At 54.2% G+C, this 15,942-nt stretch overlaps 1 protein-coding gene across 5 annotated transcripts in view; it reads right to left on the minus strand.

Annotated features, from left to right (window-relative positions):
* SH2B2 (SH2B adaptor protein 2) overlaps positions 1–15,942 on the minus strand; it is a 38,051-nt gene that overhangs the window by 3,304 nt on the left and 18,805 nt on the right. For 4 of the 5 annotated variants that reach the window (XM_032255065.1, XM_032255068.1, XM_032255070.1 and 1 more), the window contains 5 exons: positions 12,435–12,536; positions 10,365–10,456; positions 4,348–4,439; positions 4,088–4,264; positions 1,666–1,874 (listed from right to left, as the gene is read on the minus strand). In XM_032255065.1, coding sequence (XP_032110956.1) covers positions 1,666–1,874; positions 4,088–4,264; positions 4,348–4,439; positions 10,365–10,456; positions 12,435–12,536 — 672 coding nt within the window. The remainder of the gene's footprint in view (positions 1–1,665; positions 1,875–4,087; positions 4,265–4,347; positions 4,440–10,364; positions 10,457–12,434; positions 12,537–15,942) is intronic. The other variant, XM_032255066.1, reaches the window with a different exon arrangement.

Raw genomic sequence — 15,942 nt, forward strand, 5'->3', positions numbered from 1 at the left:
AAGGTAGTGATCTTCCCACCCAGGAGGTATGTAAGCGGGAGGCTGCGGTTCCTGCTTTATCCCACCAGCCAATTATCAGGCCTGGGGCCGTCATGTCCACTCTGGGAGAAGAGCAGCCAGGTAGACAGGTGAGAGGCAGGTTCAAGGCTGGGTCTTGTTCCAGGAAGGAGAGGAGCTCCCCGCCCACCCTGTGTTCTCCCATCCTAGCCTCTGGCTCGGGCATGAGTCAGATCCAGGTTCTCTGGAGGCTGCCTGGAGTAGCACTGGCCGAGAAATAGACTGCACGTCACCAGCGATGGCCTTAAGGGCCTGGTTGTCTGAGGAACTGGTAAGAGTGGCTGCTTCCCTGGGGCAGGTGCTACCTTCTGCATGGTGGGGCCAGCCCGGGGAGGAGAGAAGCCACTAGAGGGCCCACACTGGGCCACTAGGGCTTAGGGCAGCTGGCGTCCCAGCAGAGAGACAGTGTCCCCCAGCTGCAGGCTTGGAGCAGGAGTCTGGGAGTTCTCCTGCCTCTAGTAGGGGCCGCCAGGAAATCCGTCCTGGCAGGAGCCCGGGCTGAGCGTTTCCTTATCGGAAACCTGGGATGCAGGGGGCAGGCACTGAGGTTCCTGCCTTCTCTGTCCACACTGTACCCTCCCATAATCGTTTGGCTTTGCTGTCAAATTTTCCTTGGAATTTTAGGTCAATAGGCCAGGTGCAGTGGCTCAGGCCTGTAATCCCAGCACTTTGGGAGGCCGAGGTGCATGGATCACCTGAGTCAGGAGTTCAAGACCAGCCTGGCCAACATGGTGAAACCCCGTCTCTACTAAAAATACAAAAATTAGCCAGGTGTGGTGGTGCATGTCTGTAATCCCAGCTATTTTGGAGGCTGAGGCAGGAGAATCGTTTGAACCCAGGAGGCAGAAGTTGCAACATGTTGAAACTGAACCATTGCACTCCAGCCTGGAGGACAGAGTGAGACTCCGTCTCAAAAACACAAAAACAAAGCATTTGAGGTCAACGTGGCCTGCAATCCTCTTCCCTGAGCCCGCCGCCTGGGTGTACCTTCATACCTCCAATCCAGCTGGGTGCTGTCAGGATTGCCCTTCCCGCCTGTCTTCCCCTCCACAATTCTCCCTCCCCTGCAGATCTGAGGTCAGGGTGTGCCCTCCAATGCTGAGCCCCGCCCCAGGCCCTGCACAGCCCTCCCACCCAGCCCAGCTCCTCCTCCCCTGCTGGGTCTGTAGGGTTTGGCCACGTGGGTTTCTCAGGGGTTGTGACCTGACTTGGACAGGGAAGAAGAGGGGCGGTCTGGGGTGGGTAGGGCTCTGAGGGCCTTGGTTGGCTCCAGACCTGCAGAGGGGAGTCTCTGGGTGGAGACCCTCAGAAGCTCCAGTGCTATGAGATCTCCCTCACACAGGGGCTGAGAGGACTTGCAAATTTGGGTTCTTAGAGAGGCTCAGCTGCCGGTTCCCCATCTGGGGAATGGAGAATGTGAATCAGGGCTGACTGCAGTTCCACAGTGATGGGTAGGAGAGTCACAGGTGGCTCACGGAGCATGGAAGTCATGCCACACCTGTTCACCTGCAGCTGCTCCCGGGACACAGCCTCAGGACTGGGGTCACCACGGCCCCGCTCCCCCAGGGCTGGGTACTGCACCCCTGTGGGCCCCCCATGCACACTTGCCTTGGCCTTGCCCTGGAAGTTGAAGGTCAGCACATACTCCCCAGGCCGAGTCTCACTTTGACGGATCACGAAGAGGCCGTGGTTCCGGGGCCCCCCGGCCAGAACCAGCTGAGCAGCCCTGACCCGGGACAGCGTTCCGTGGAACCAGGGGTAGTCGCACAGCTCCAGCTCGGGCTCAGCTTCAGCATCTGTCTCTGCACCCTCCTCCCCTGAGGCGGGATCACAGTGTGAGGAACATGGCGGGGACAAATAAATGTAAGAAGAGAGGCGGCATCTTGTTGGTTTTTTACATGCAAAACGGAGTTGGAATCATTTTAAAAATTTATGTTGGTTTTACGTACAGTCATGTACCACTATGGCAGGCTAATTTTTGTATTTTTAGTAGACATGGGGTTTCACCATGTTGCCCAGGCTGGTCTTGAACTCCTGAGCTCAAGTAATCTGCCTGTCTTGGCCTCCCAAAGTGCTGGGATTATAGGCGTGAGCCACTGCGCCCAGCCGAAAATTTTTTTTTTTTTTTTTTTTTTTTTGAGACAGAGTTTCGCTCTTGTTACCCAGGCTGGAGTGCAATGGCGCGATCTCGGCTCACCGCAACCTCCACCTCCCGGGTTCAGGCAATTCTCCTGCCCCAGCCTCCTGAGTCGCTGGGATTACAGGCACGCGCCACCATGCCCAGCTAATTTTTTATATTTTTAGTAGAGACGGGGTTTCACCATGTTGACCAGGATGGTCTCGATCTCTTGACCTCGTGATCCACCCGCCTCGGCCTCCCACAGTGCTGGGATTACAGGCTTGAGCCACCGCGCCCGGCCTCCAGCCAAAAAATTTTATTTATTTAACTTATTTTTTGAGGTAGGGTCTTGCTCCGTCACCCAGGCTGAAGTGCAGTGGCACAATCATGGCTCACTACAGCCTTGACCTCCTGGGCGGAAGCAATCCTCTCACCTCAGCTTCCTGGGTAGCCACGATGCCTGGCCAATTTTTGTTTAGTTTCTGTAGAGACAGGGCCTTGCTTTGCTGTCCAGACTGGAAGTCCTGGGCTCAAGCAATCCTCCTGCCTTGGCTTCTTGAAGTGCTAAGATTACAGGTGTGAGCCATTGTGCCCAGCCAGAATAATTTTAGAATCAGGCAGGGAGCTGACTCAACCTAATGGTGAAGAATATGAGGTAAACTGAGGCACGGAGCTGTGAAGGACTATCTTGGAGTTGCTCTGTACGTCATCAACAAACCTGGGAACAAATCCAGTCTGCTGTTCCCAACCCCCAATTCCAACCCTCTGTACCCTTTTCTGTGAGCATCTTTCCCTCCCTCCCTCCCTTCCTTTTTTTGAGACATGGTCTCTCTCTGTTGCCCAGGCTGGAGTGAATGGTGTGATCACAGCTCACTGCAGCCTCAACCTCCTGGGCTCAAGTGATCCGCCCACTTCGGCCTCCCAAGTAGCTGGGACTATGGGCACATGCCAACGTGCCCAGCTAATTAAAAACATTTTTTTGTGGCCAGGCGTGGTGGCTCATGCCTGTAATTCCGCACTTTGGGAGGCCGAGGTGGGCGGATCACTTGAGATCAGGAGTTCAAAACCAGCCTGGCCAACATGGTGAAACCCTGTCTCTACTAAAAATACAAAAATGAGCCGGGTGTGGTGGTGGGTGCCTGTAATCTCAGCTACTCGGGAGACTGAGATGTGAAAATCGCTTGAACTGGAGGGTGAGAGTTGAAGAGCCATGATCCGCCACTGCACTCCAGCGTGGGCAACAAAATGAGACTCTGTCTCAAACGTTTTGTACAGATAGGGTCTTGTTACGCTGCCCAGACTAGTCTCAAATTCCTGGCTTCAAATGATCCTCAGTCTCACAAAGCACTGGGTAGGATTACAGGTGCGAGCCACTGCACCCAGCCCCTGTGAGCATTTTCTTTTCTTTCTTTCTTTTCTTTTTTTTGAGACAGAGTCTCACTCTGTCACCCAGGCTGGAGTTCAGTGGCTTGATCTCAGCTCACTGCAACCTCCACCCCCTGGCTTCAAGTGATTCTCCTGCCTCAACCTCCCGAGTAGCTAGGATTACAGGTGTGCACCACCATGCCCAGCTAATTTTTGTATTTCTAGTAGAGACAGGGGGGCCAGGCTGGTCTCAAACTCCTGACCTTAGGTGGTTCATCCACCTCATTGGGGTTACAGGCGTGAGCCACTGCACCCAGCTCCTGTGAACATTTCCTATCAAAACACTTGGTCCAGTGGGAGGGGCCAGGTTTTTAGACCAGTCTACAAAAGCCAGAAGTACTTCAGAGCTATGTGAAGGACCCAGGGACATGAGATGTCACCGCTTCTGAGGCTCATCAACGTTTTGGAGGGAGCCCACGGGTGGCCATGGCTGGGGTGGCGTCCAGGAGAGGTGGGGTGGGAAGATCAGGCTGTCCCCACTGGCACCTGTGTTATTGCTGTCGCTGCCGCTGCCGCTGCCGCCTGGGGATTCCAGGGTCTGCAGGAAGGTCTCTAGCGGGACATGGATCAGGGACTCTCTGATGGCATCTCGACCTCGGCTGTGGGGGGCTGTCACCACGGCTCCCACGGCTGTCGTCTCTGGGGGCCGGGGCGGGTCGGCTGCTGGAGAAGTAGCAGGTAAGAAGCACATATCTTTATCCGTACACCCTGAGTGTGCACCTCCTCCAACCTGTCTGCCTACCTACCGTCCGTCAGGAGCTCACAGCTGCAGGAGGCCACGCGGCTGGCCAGACAGCCTCCTCGGGAACAGGAGAGCTCAGTGTCTTCCTCACTGTCACTGTGAAGACAAGAAATGGAAGCCACGTCCTGCTGTGGGACTCGGACGTGGACCATGGGCTGCTTCCATGGCCAGGCAGTGGCTGACAGTACCGTGGCCAGCAACCAGCTCTCCTGCCTCTGGTCACCTCCCTCTGCCTCCACGTCCCTCTGTCCCACTCTCCGCTGGCTCTGTTGCCACCATGTGATTGACCAGGCCACTCTTGGGGCTCAGAAAACAATACCCCAAAATAAAGTCCTCAGCAGCAGCCTCAGAAACAAAGTTTTGCAGGGTGCGGTGGCTCACTCCTGTAATCTCAGCACTTTGAGAGGCTGAGTGGGTAGATCACGAGGTCACCAGTTTGAGACCAGCCTGACTAACATGGTGAAACCCCATCTCTACTAAAAATACAAAAATTAGCTGGGTGTGGTGGCATGTGCCTGTAATCCCAGCTACTCTGGAGGCTGAGGCAGGAGAATCGTTTGAACCTAGGAGGTGGAAGTTGTGGTAAGCCAAGATCATGCCATTGCACTCCAGCCTGGGCGACAGAGCCAGACTCTGTCTCAAAAAAAATAGTTTGTCACCGGGCGCGGTGGCTCACGCCTGTAATTCCAGCACTTTGGGAGGCTGAGGTGGGCGGATCACCTGTGGTCAGGAGTTTGAAACCAGCCTAACCAATATAGTGAAACCCCATCTTTAAAAAAAAAAAATATAGTTTTTCTCTGACCTTCTCCTGCCTACTGTCTCTCAGTCCTCTTCTCCTCAGATACACCAGAGAAATGAAAGTCCTTTCCCAAGGCAGGTCGCAGAAGCCAGAACCCCTTTTTCCAAAATGTAGCCCTAAAACCTAAAAATATTCTTTTTTTTTTTTTTTTTTTTGAGACGGAGTCTTACTCTGTCACCTGGGCTGGAGTGCAGTGGCATGATCTTGGCTCACTGCAACCTCTGCCTCCTGGGTTCAAGCAATTCTCCAGCCTCAGCCTCCAGAGTAGCTGGGATTACAGGTACCCACCACCACATCTGGCTACATTTTTTTGTGTTTCTAGTAGAGATGGGGTTTCACTGTACTGGCCAGGCTGGTCTCGAACTCCTGACTTCATGATCCACCTGCCTTGTCCTCCCAAAGTGCTAGGATTGTAGGCGTGAATCACTGCACCTGGCCAACCTAAAAATATTCTAGGTAAAAACTTGTCATAAAGAAATTATCCAGCCAGGCATGGTGGCTCATGTTTGTAATCCCAGCACCCTGGGAGCCGAGGTAGGAGGATCACTTGAGGCCAAGAGCTTGGGATCAGCTTGGGCAACATACTTAGACCCCTATCTTTTTTTTTTTTTTTTTTTTTTTAGGATGGAGTCCTGTTCTGTTGCCCAGGCCCCAGTGCAGTGACGCGATTTCAGCTCACTGCAACCTCTACCTCCTGGGAGTGATTCTCCTGCCTCAGCCTCCGGAGTAGCTGGGATCACAAGCATGCGTTATCATGCTCAGCTAATTTTTTTGGGTGTGTGTGTTTTTAGTAGAGACAGGGTTTCACCACGTTGGCCAGGCTGGTCTCGAACTCCTGACCATAGTTGATCCGCCTTCCTTGGCCTCCCAGAGTGCTGGGATCACAGGTGTGAGCCACCGGGCCTGGCTGAGAGATCCCTGTTTAATAAAAAAAAATTAGCTGGGCCTGGTGGTAAGGCAGGAGGATCAATGGAGCCCAGGAGTTGGAGGCTGCAGTCAGCTGTGATTATGCCACTGCCCTCCAGCTTGGGCAAGAGTACGAAAAAAATAAATAAATAAATAAATAAAAAGAAGGAAAGGAAAGAAAGAAAGAATTACCCAACCTACGGGTTTGAATGTAGGTCATCAGAGCCCCATTCAAGAAAGGGTTCTGTCCCACACCCAGAAGGAAGAAATGCTTCTCAGGGAGGCCAAGAAGAATCTGGACAGACAGGCCTGGCTGGGTCCCCTGCTCAGCCTATTCCCATTAGATCCTGACCTTTGTGTCTACACAGCTGTCTATACTTTCTGAACCTGAGCGTAACAATAGACGGTTTCCCCTATATCTCTTTTTTTTTTTAAGCTGGAGTCTCGCTCTGTTGCCGAGGCTGGAGTGCAGTGGTGGGATCTCGGCTCACTGCAACCTGTGCCTCCCGGTTTCAAGCGTTTTCCTGTCTCAGCCTCCTGAGTAGCTGGGATCACAGGGGCCCACCACCACACCACATTAATTTTTGTATTTTTAGTAGAGACGTGGTTTTGTCATGTTGGCCAGGCTGGCCTTGAACTCCTGACCTCATGTGATCCGCCTGTCTCAGGCTCCCAAAGTGCTGGGGTTACAGGTGAGAACCACCCCGCCTGGCCCTCCCTTGGATCTTTGAGTCTTCATTCTGAAGGCTCCCGTGTATACACGTTAAATACATTTATATGCTCTTTCTCCTATTAATCTGCTTTGTGTAGCTAAGCACACTGGCCCATGCCTGTAATCCCAGTGCTATGGGAGGCTGAGGCAGGCAGGTCTCTTGAACCCAGGAATTCAAGACCAGCCTGGGCAACATAGCAAGATCCCACCTCTTTTTTTTTTTTTTAAAGACGGGGTTTCACCATGTTGGTCAGGCTGGTCTTGAACTCCCAACCTAGGGTGATTCGCCCCCCCTTGGCCTCCAAAGTGCTTGGATTACAGGCGTGAGCCACCACGCCCGGCTGCAAGATCCCATCTCTAAAAAATAAAAATAAAAATTAGGCAGGGGGCAGTGGCTCTTGCCTGTAATCCCAGCACTTTGGGAGACTGAGGCGAATGGATCACCTGAGGTCAGGAGTTTGAGACCAGCCTGGCCAACATAGTGAAACCCCATCTCTACTAAAAATACAAAAATTAGCTGGGCATGGTGGCAGGCACCTGTAATCCCAGCTACTTGGGAGGCTGAGGCAGGAGAACTGCTTGAACCTTGGAGGCAGAGGTTGTAGTGAGCTGAGATTGTGCCATTGCACTCCAGCCTGGGAGACAGAGTGAGACTCCACCTTAAAAAAAAAAAAAAAAAAAAAAAAAAGCCAGCCATCGTGGCATGCGCCTACAGTCCCAGTTACTTGGGAGGCTGAGGTGGGAGGACTGCTCGAGCCCAGGAGGTTGAGGCTGCAGTGAATTGTGGTCGAACCACTGTACTCCTGCCTGGCCAACACAGCAAGACCTTACCTCTGAAAAATAAAATAAAATGCCGGGTGTAGTGGCTCACATCTGTAATCCCAGCACTTTGGGAGGCCAAAGCAGGTGGATCAAAGGTCAGGAGATGGAGACCATCCTGGTCAACACAGTGAAACCCCATCTCTACTAAAAATACAAATAATTTGCTGGGCGTGGTGGTGGTTGCCTGTAATCCCAGCCACTCAGGAGGCTGAGACGGGAGACTCACTTGAACTTGGGAGGCAGAGGTTGCAGTGAGTGGAGACCGTGCCACCACACTCCGGCCTGGGCAACAGAGCAAGATTCCATCTCAAAAAATAAATAAATAAATAAATAAATGTATGCCTTTTCTCTTATTTATCTGCCTTTTACAAACTGATTTTCCACTGAAACTTCAGAAGCCCAAGGGGAAGGCTCTCTCTAGGCCCCTATACCACCAAGTGGGTACAGTCCCCACTGAGGCCCCGTGACCCCTGCCCACTATCCCTGAGGGGCGAGGCTCCCCCTGGGATCCCGTGGGAGACCCTCAGAAACGATGGGAAGGTTTCTCTCCTCATGTGACACAAGGTATATGGGACCCTGCCAGCCCTAAAATTCCACAAAGTGAGGTTTACCTTCACAGGGGCTGGGGAAAGCGCGGGCAGAGCAGATGGTCCGGAGGGCTTTGGAGGAGGAGGGATTACAACCACTTTGTGCTCGGGACCGTAATTGTGTTTCTTTAAATGAAGCTGTTAATTAGAAAGCAGCGGCCCCTCCCCCCGGGGCTTGGCTCGCCCCATTAGCGGGCAGAGCTGCTGCCAATTGCTCAGCCTGTCAGGCCGCCTGTCCATCCTACTCCTGGCCTGGCATCTCTCCTGGACAGTGGAGCCAACCTTTCCGTTGATTTTCCTGTACACAGCTGACCGTAACTGCCCTCTGCTTGTTACCTGCCATGGCTCCCATTGTCCCTGACCTACCCATTAACTGAGCTCTCATCAAACTCTCCTCCTCACTGGCTACCCCAAAGCCCTTGATATTCCCTGCAAGTCCCAGGTGCCTGTATACTTCCACACCTTTTAAAAGTGGTATTATTTTTTGAGACAGAGTCTTGCTCTGTCACCCAGGCTGGAGCACAGTGGCGCCATCTCGGCTCACTGAAACCCCCCCATCCCAGGTTCAAGTGATTCTCCTGCCTCAGCCTCCTGAGTAGCTGGAATTACAGACATGCACCACCACACCTGGCTAATTTTTGTATTTTTAGTAGAGACGGGTTTCACTATGTTGGCCAGGCTGGTCTCGAACCCCCACCTCAGGTGATCCACCCACCTCAATCTCCGAAAGTGCTGAGACTACAGGTGTGAGTCACCAGGCCTGGCCCCGGCCAAATTTTTATTATTATTATTATTACTATTTTTTTTTTTTTTTGGGATGGAGTTTCGCTCTTGTTACCCAGGCTGGAGTGCAATGGCGCGGTCTTGGCTCACTGCAACCTCCGCCTCCTGGGTTCAGGCAATTCTTCTGCCTCAGCCTCCTGAGTAGCTGGGATTACAGGCACGCACCACCATGCCCAGCTAATTTTTTTTATTTTTAGTAGAGACAGGGTTTCACCGTGTTGACCAGGATGGTCTCGATCTCTTGACCTCGTGATCCACCCACCTCGGCCTCCCAAAGTGCTGGGATTACAGGCTTGAGCCACCGCGCCCGGCCCTTATTATTATTTTTTAAGAGTTAGGGTCTCACTCTGTTGCCCAGGCTGGAGTGCAGTGGCGCAATCCTAGATCACTGCAGACTCTGACTTCTGGGCTCAAGTGATCCTCCTGCCTCAGCCTCCTGAGTAGCTGGGAAAACAGATACATGCCACTGTGCCCAGTTCCATTTCCACTCTTTTTGCTGCGCTGTTCTTTCTGCCCTCTCCCATCCTTCTCTGCCTGGCATAGGTCTACTCTTTATTTAAGCCTCAGTTTAAGTGACCATGCCTACCAGCAAGCCTTCCCTGAGCCCAGGGCTGGCTTAGGAGCCTCTCCCCAGTTCTTTTTTTTATTTTAAGAGATAGGGTTGGCTGGGTGCAGTGGCTCACGCCTGTAATCCCAGCACTTTGAGAGGTGGGTGGATCACTTGAGGTCTGGGGTTCAAGACCAGCCTGGCCAACATGATGAAACCCCGTCTCTACTAAAAATAAAAAAATTAGCTGGGTGTGGTGGCACGTGTCTGTAATCCCAGCTACTTGGGAGGCTGAGGCTGGAGAAGTGCTTGAACCCGGGAGGCGGAAGTTGCAGTGAGCTGAGATTGTGCAGTGGTGCACTCCAGCCTGGGCGACAGAGCAAAACCGTCTCAAAAAAAAAATAAAAAAAGAGAGAGGGTCTGGCTATATGTTACCCAGTCTGGTCTTGAACTTCTGAGCTCAAGCGATCCTCCCAGCTCAGCCTTCCAAAGTGTTGGGATCACAGACGTGAGTCACTGCGCCCGGCACCCAGCCCTTTGGGGACTCATTCCCATCTCTGCCCAACTCCCAGTGCTCTGAGGAGTTGGAAAGTCCTCTGGAAAGGACTTGGTCCAACTCCTTTCCAGGTCCCCAGGCCCTGGGCCCACAGAGCAGGCCCTGCAGAGTCTGCTGGGGATTGGAGGTGAGGGGGATTTTAAAGCAGGGGTGATCCTGGCTGGCACCAAGCTGAATCGCACTGAATCGCACTGAATTGCTCATTTCTCAAGCTGAGCTCCTGCCCTGTTAGGAAGCTACTCCTGGTGAAGGCTGGACCAAGGACACACCCAGCCCGTCCACCCATCCTCGGGCCGCTTGGACACTTACCCAGGGTTCACACAGCCCTGGATGTCAGCGACCCACGAGTGCTTCTGCAGAGAGTCGATGGTCTCCAGGATGTACTCAGCTCCATTCTCTACCTGGGAAGGAAAGTGGCCAGGAGACCAGAACACGGTCAGCAGACGGGCTCCGGACCACAGGGCATAGGGCCAGAGTGGCTCAAACGGCTCATCCCCCCCTCCCACAGCAGGGTTCAAGGGCATGTGCAGCAGGAAGGACAGTGGGGTCGCCATCGGGCACCACCCAGAACACAGGCCAGGGACCCAGGGGTACAGCCTGTAGCTCACACTCTGCCTCCCTCCCTCCTGGGCCTTCCCACTGGGGATATGTTCCGCCCCACTGACCTCAGCTCCTCCGCCTTGGAGATGCAGCCTCTGAGGAGGCCATGCTGGCGGGGGAGGGATGGGTGATCCAGCATCCCCAACCCACGGCCTGGCACCCCAGGGATGGGGTTCAAGTTGCGTGGAGAGGCAGGCTGGCCAAGCACACTAAGTTGTAGGGCTGGTGTGTCTGAGTGCCTGGAGTTGTACTACCATGGCCATGCGCTTGAGATAAGCAGAATCTGCAGGGGGGGAGGGCAGCGCGACACTCCTGCTGGGGCCAGGCCCAGAGCGTAACTCTGCACTCTGCTGGACTCCTCCCAATGGCCCTGTGAGGGAGGGGAGCCATTTCTCCCATTTTACAGACGAGAAGACCAAGGTTCAGAGAGGTCAAAAGCTTGCTCAAAGTCACAAAGCAGCCAGTGGCAGGTCCGGGGCCTGAACCCAGGTCTCTGGGACGCCCAGGCCCCGTGCTGTCGGCTTCTGGTTCTGTGCCTCTGTCAAAATGCAGTTGTGGGGCTGGGCAAGGTGGCTCACGCCTGTAATCCCAGCACTTTGAGAGGTTGAGGCGGGTAGATGTCTTGAGCTCAGGAGTTCGAGACTAGCCTGGGCAACATGGTGAAACCCTGTCTCTACCAAAAATACAGAAATTAGCCAAGCATGGTGGCATGTGCCTTTGGTCCCGGCTACTCAAAAGGCTGATATGGGAGGATCGCCTGAGCCCGGGAGGCGGAGGTTGTAGTGATCACTCCACTGCACTCCAGCCTGGGTGACAGAGTGAGACCCCATCTTCAAACAAACAACCAACCAAAAAAGGTCATTGTTGGACTCCTAGGATGACAGAGCTGGGAGGGTTCTCAGAGATTGCCTTTAATGCCTCTCTAAACAGATGGGGAAAGTGAGGCAGGTGAGCCCCTCTGCCTCAGGACTGTCTGCATGATCAGCAGCTGAGAGGGTACCCGGTGGGCGGGGACTGTGTCCCCAGCCCCCAGCCTGGCATGACTCAGGGTCCGGGGTTGGTAAACACTCGCTAAATGAATAAGTGAGTCTGTGACTAAACAAATGGGAATGGGTCAAAACACAAACACAACCAGATGCCTGGAGAAGAGGGTGGGGGCTTCATGCAGGGTGAGTGGGTGGGACCAGGCCTCCCCAGGGCACTGCTTCACCAATACCCTCTGATCCTTTTCGGAGGTCCAGGGACCACAGCCCTGGCAGCCTGGAGCTGTGTCCTCAGAAACCCCTGCAGGCCACCCTGGTGGCAGTGTGGGGCCTGGGAAAAGGATGGGCTGCCCCTAGACCCACCAGGGTGCCACCCCGCCCACTCTCGGTGCCTTTGTGCCCTCCGTGGGAGACCAGGCCGCTTCCCACACTGAAGTACCCTGGGATGGGAACATTTGTATAACTGTTGCCGGCTGGCCACCAGTGGGGTGGGTGTGTGCTGGCTCCAGTTGGGGAAGAGAGGGCAGGAAGTGAAACTCATGAGCTTCTCCCAGCCCAGGGGTAAACCGGAGCAAGGGGCCCAGATGTTGGGCAACACCCAGGGAGCTGAGATTCAAGTCTTAGCTGTGTGCTAGCCATCTGTCATAGGGTCTGGGGACCCCCAAGAGCAGGGCTCCCTCCCACTGCCATCCTGCCTTAGGCTTCTTCTCCTCAATCCTCTACAGAGCTGTAGCACCTACAGGGGAGGTGGCCTGGGGCAGCCGGAGGATCTTCGGGGTTAGGGGCGAGACCTCACCTTGAGCACAAACGTGTTGTCCTTCTCTGGCATTTCCAGGGGCATGGTGGTGCGGACCTCAATGATGGCCGACAGTGGGATGCTGACCTTGGGCCTGGAGGCCTGGGGGCCAGAAGGACAGTGAGTGGTCCCAGCACTTCCTCACACCCTCTCTACGCCCTCCCTGCTGCCAGGCGTCAGGGCAGCCCTTAAATAGACTGCCACGGTCATGCTGGTACAGAGGTGGCCCGATCCCCACGTCACAGATGGGGAAGTTGAGGAAGGCATTTCTTTGAAACAAAGGACCTTTTCCTGGCTAGGTGTGGTGACTCTTGCCTATAATCCTAACACTTTGGGAGGCCAAGGCAGGAGGATGGCTTGAGTCCAGGAGTTCAAGACCAGCCTGGGCAACAAAGCCAGACCTTATCTTTACTCAAGATGAAGAAGCTCAGCCGGTGTGGTGATGCGTGCCTGTAGTTCCAGCTACTTGAGAGGCTGAGGTGGAAGGATGGCTTGATCTGGGGAGGTGGGGGCTGCAATGAGCTATGACGGCACCATTATATTCCCGCCTGGGTGACTGAGCGAGATCCTGTCTCAAACACAAACAAACAAAATGACCACCTCCTCCTGCAGTCACCCAGCAAGTCCGGGACAGAACCAGATCTGAGAAGCCCTGAGGAGTGAACCCCACCTGGGCTGCCCTCTGCCCAGTGCACCCACGAGATCTGTGGTTTTCATGTTTTCACCTTGACCCGTTGTGAGAAATACATTTAACACTGGGCCCAGTACACACATACATAGGTAAAAATACATCCGAAACAAAAGTCTCACCAGATGAGAATTACCCTTCCTGCGTGTGGCGGGGTGTGATGTTTTCTATTCTATTCTAGTTCACTTTTTAAAAAATGCTGGTCTTGACTGGGTGTGGCGGCTCACGCCTGTAATCCCAGCACTTTCAGAGGCGGAGGCAGGCAGATCCCTTGAGGTCAGGAGTTTGAGACTAGCCTGGGCAACATGGTAAAACCCCATCTCTACTAGAAATACAAAAATTAGCCAGGCGTGGTGGTGCTTGCCTGCAGTCTCAGCTACTTGGGAGGCTGAGGCAAGAGAACGACCTGAACCCACGAGGTGGAAGATTCAGTGAGCCGAGATTGCGCCACTGGACCCCAGCCTGGGTGACAGAGTGACACCCTGTCTCAAAAAAATAAAATAGCCTGGCACAGTGGCTCAGGCCTGTAATCCCAGCACTTTGGGTGGTTGAGGCAGGCGGATCATGAGGTCAGTGGTTTGAGACCAGCCTGGCCAACATGGTGAAACCCCGTCTCTACTAAAAATACAAAAATTAGCTGGGCGTGGTGGCAGTCACCTGTAATCCCAGCTACTCGGGAGGCTGAGGCAGGAGAATTGCTTAAACCTGGGTGGTGGAGGGTGCAGTGAGCTGAGATCGTACCCACTGCACTCCAGCCTAGGTGACAGAGCAAGACTCTGTCTTGGAAAAAAAAAATTGAAAAAATAAAAAATAAAATCGGCTGGGCACGGTGGCTCACGCCTGTAATCCAAGCACTTTGGAGGACAAGGTGGGCGGATCACCTGAGTCCGGAGTTCAAGACCAGCCTGACCAACATGGTGAAACCCTGTCTTTATAAAAAAATAAATAAAAATAAATAAAATAAAAAATAAAAACGAATAAAAATGGTCTTAAAACCTGGTGGCTTATAAAAAAATAAAAAAAGAAAGAAAAAGAAAAAATGCTGGTCTCGTACTACAGACCAAACCTTCCAGAGAGGGCCCTGGAGCCCCTAACTCAGAACGGGACTTGATGTTTCCCGGAGTGAGTAAAAGGGACCAGTGTTCCCAACAGCTCTGCGGGCAGGGTTGATCCAAGGTGAGCTGGCAGGGCTGTGTGGGATGGCCACTCTGTGCCTGGTCCCACTGACTCTGCCTCAAAGCTCCCTGCAGTAAACCTGAGCCCCCCTCCCCCATGCCTCGTCCCCGGGAGCCGGCCTGAGTCTGGGATTTCCAGCAGGGCTCTGTCTCTAGGACAGGACAGGGACTTTCTTAGGAGGAAAAGGAAGGGCCACACATTTGATGGGCAGGCAGACGGGAATTCCAGGAAGCACTGGCCCCTGTCCAGTGGGTGCAGGGCTGGGCTTGGAGCATGAATGGGGCCTGCCTGACACTGGTGTGTGGCCGTCATGCCGGCCAGCAGGGCCGGGGACAGAGCAGACGGAAGTCTGCTGTGGAGGCCTGGACTGGAAGCTTCAGCAGGGCTCCTGCTGGCCAGAGATGCTGTGGTTCCCCAGCTTGGAATCAGAGGTCCACCTGTCCTGGTCCAGCTTCCTCCCAGCTGCTCCAGCCACAACTCACTGTGCCTACATCCCTGAATGGTCAACTGGCATTACAACTCCAGGCCTTTGCCCACAGAGCTGACACCTCCAGAAGTGCCTGTTCCAGGGTCCTGGCCACTTAGGCAGCCACAACTTTTCGTCCTTGGGGCCCTAGAACACCCAGCGTTCACTCCACTAGGATTTCTGGTTTTTTTTGTTTTTGGTTTTTTTTTTTGAGATGGAGTCTCCCTCTGTCACCAGGCTGGAGAGTGCAGTGGTACGATCTCGGCTCACTGCAATCTCTGCCTCCCAGGGAGGCGGAGGGGATTCTCCTGCCTCAGCCTCCTGAGTAGCTGAGACTACAGGTGCCCACCACCACACCCAGCTAATTTTTGTATTTTTAGTAGAGACAGGGTTCTGGCATGTTGGCCAAAATGGTCTTGAACTCTTGACCTCAAGTGATCCACCCGCCTTGGCCTCCCAGAGTGCTCGGATGACAGGTGTGAGCCGCCAAGCTTGGCCGACCCCACTAAGATTTGCAAGCCTCCTGAAAATACCAGGTTTCCCAGTGGCTTCCCTGATGGCATGGGGCTGGCGTCATTGCTCCTTGGGTCCCCAGGGCTGGCCTGGCATAGGGCAATGAGGGGACCTGGGTTCAGGGGCTCTTCCTGCAGAGGTGAGGAGGGAGGAAGCCAGAGGCCCGACTCACCACAGCTGGCACCTCAAAGGCTGTGTGAGACGGACATCTAAGGTGCCAGGCCATGGCCCCTGAGCCCGCAGGCCTCGAGATCCTGACTGCTCCAAGGGTGCAGCTAGGCCTCTCAGGGGCGAGAGATCCGGACTGTGAGTGGGTGCAGAGGCAGTGGGGGTGTCATTAGGGCCATCCCAGCGGGCTCACTCACCCTGGGAGCTGGCCTCCTGGGACCAGACACATTTGGAAAACTCAACCGAACTCCTACCATGGAAGGAGCTACCCACCCATGGGACTGACTCCTGAATACCCACAAGTGCCCCCACCTTTGCATGATGCAAGGAGGGGAAGGGCCCGGTGACCCCACAGGAACGCTGCCCTCTGCCAGCAGCAAAGTCAGCAGCTCCGCCGGGACTAAGGGGCAGCCACCAGCAGCTGCCTCCCCTCCCCCGAGGGTGGCAGACGCTGCTATTTACAGAAGGGCAGCTGTGACTGCTACTCAGGGCTGAGG

Source organism: Sapajus apella, unplaced genomic scaffold (genome assembly GCF_009761245.1).
Source record: "Sapajus apella isolate SASKATOON/1434 unplaced genomic scaffold, GSC_monkey_1.0 scaffold88, whole genome shotgun sequence".
Taxonomy (NCBI): Eukaryota; Metazoa; Chordata; class Mammalia; order Primates; family Cebidae; genus Sapajus; species Sapajus apella.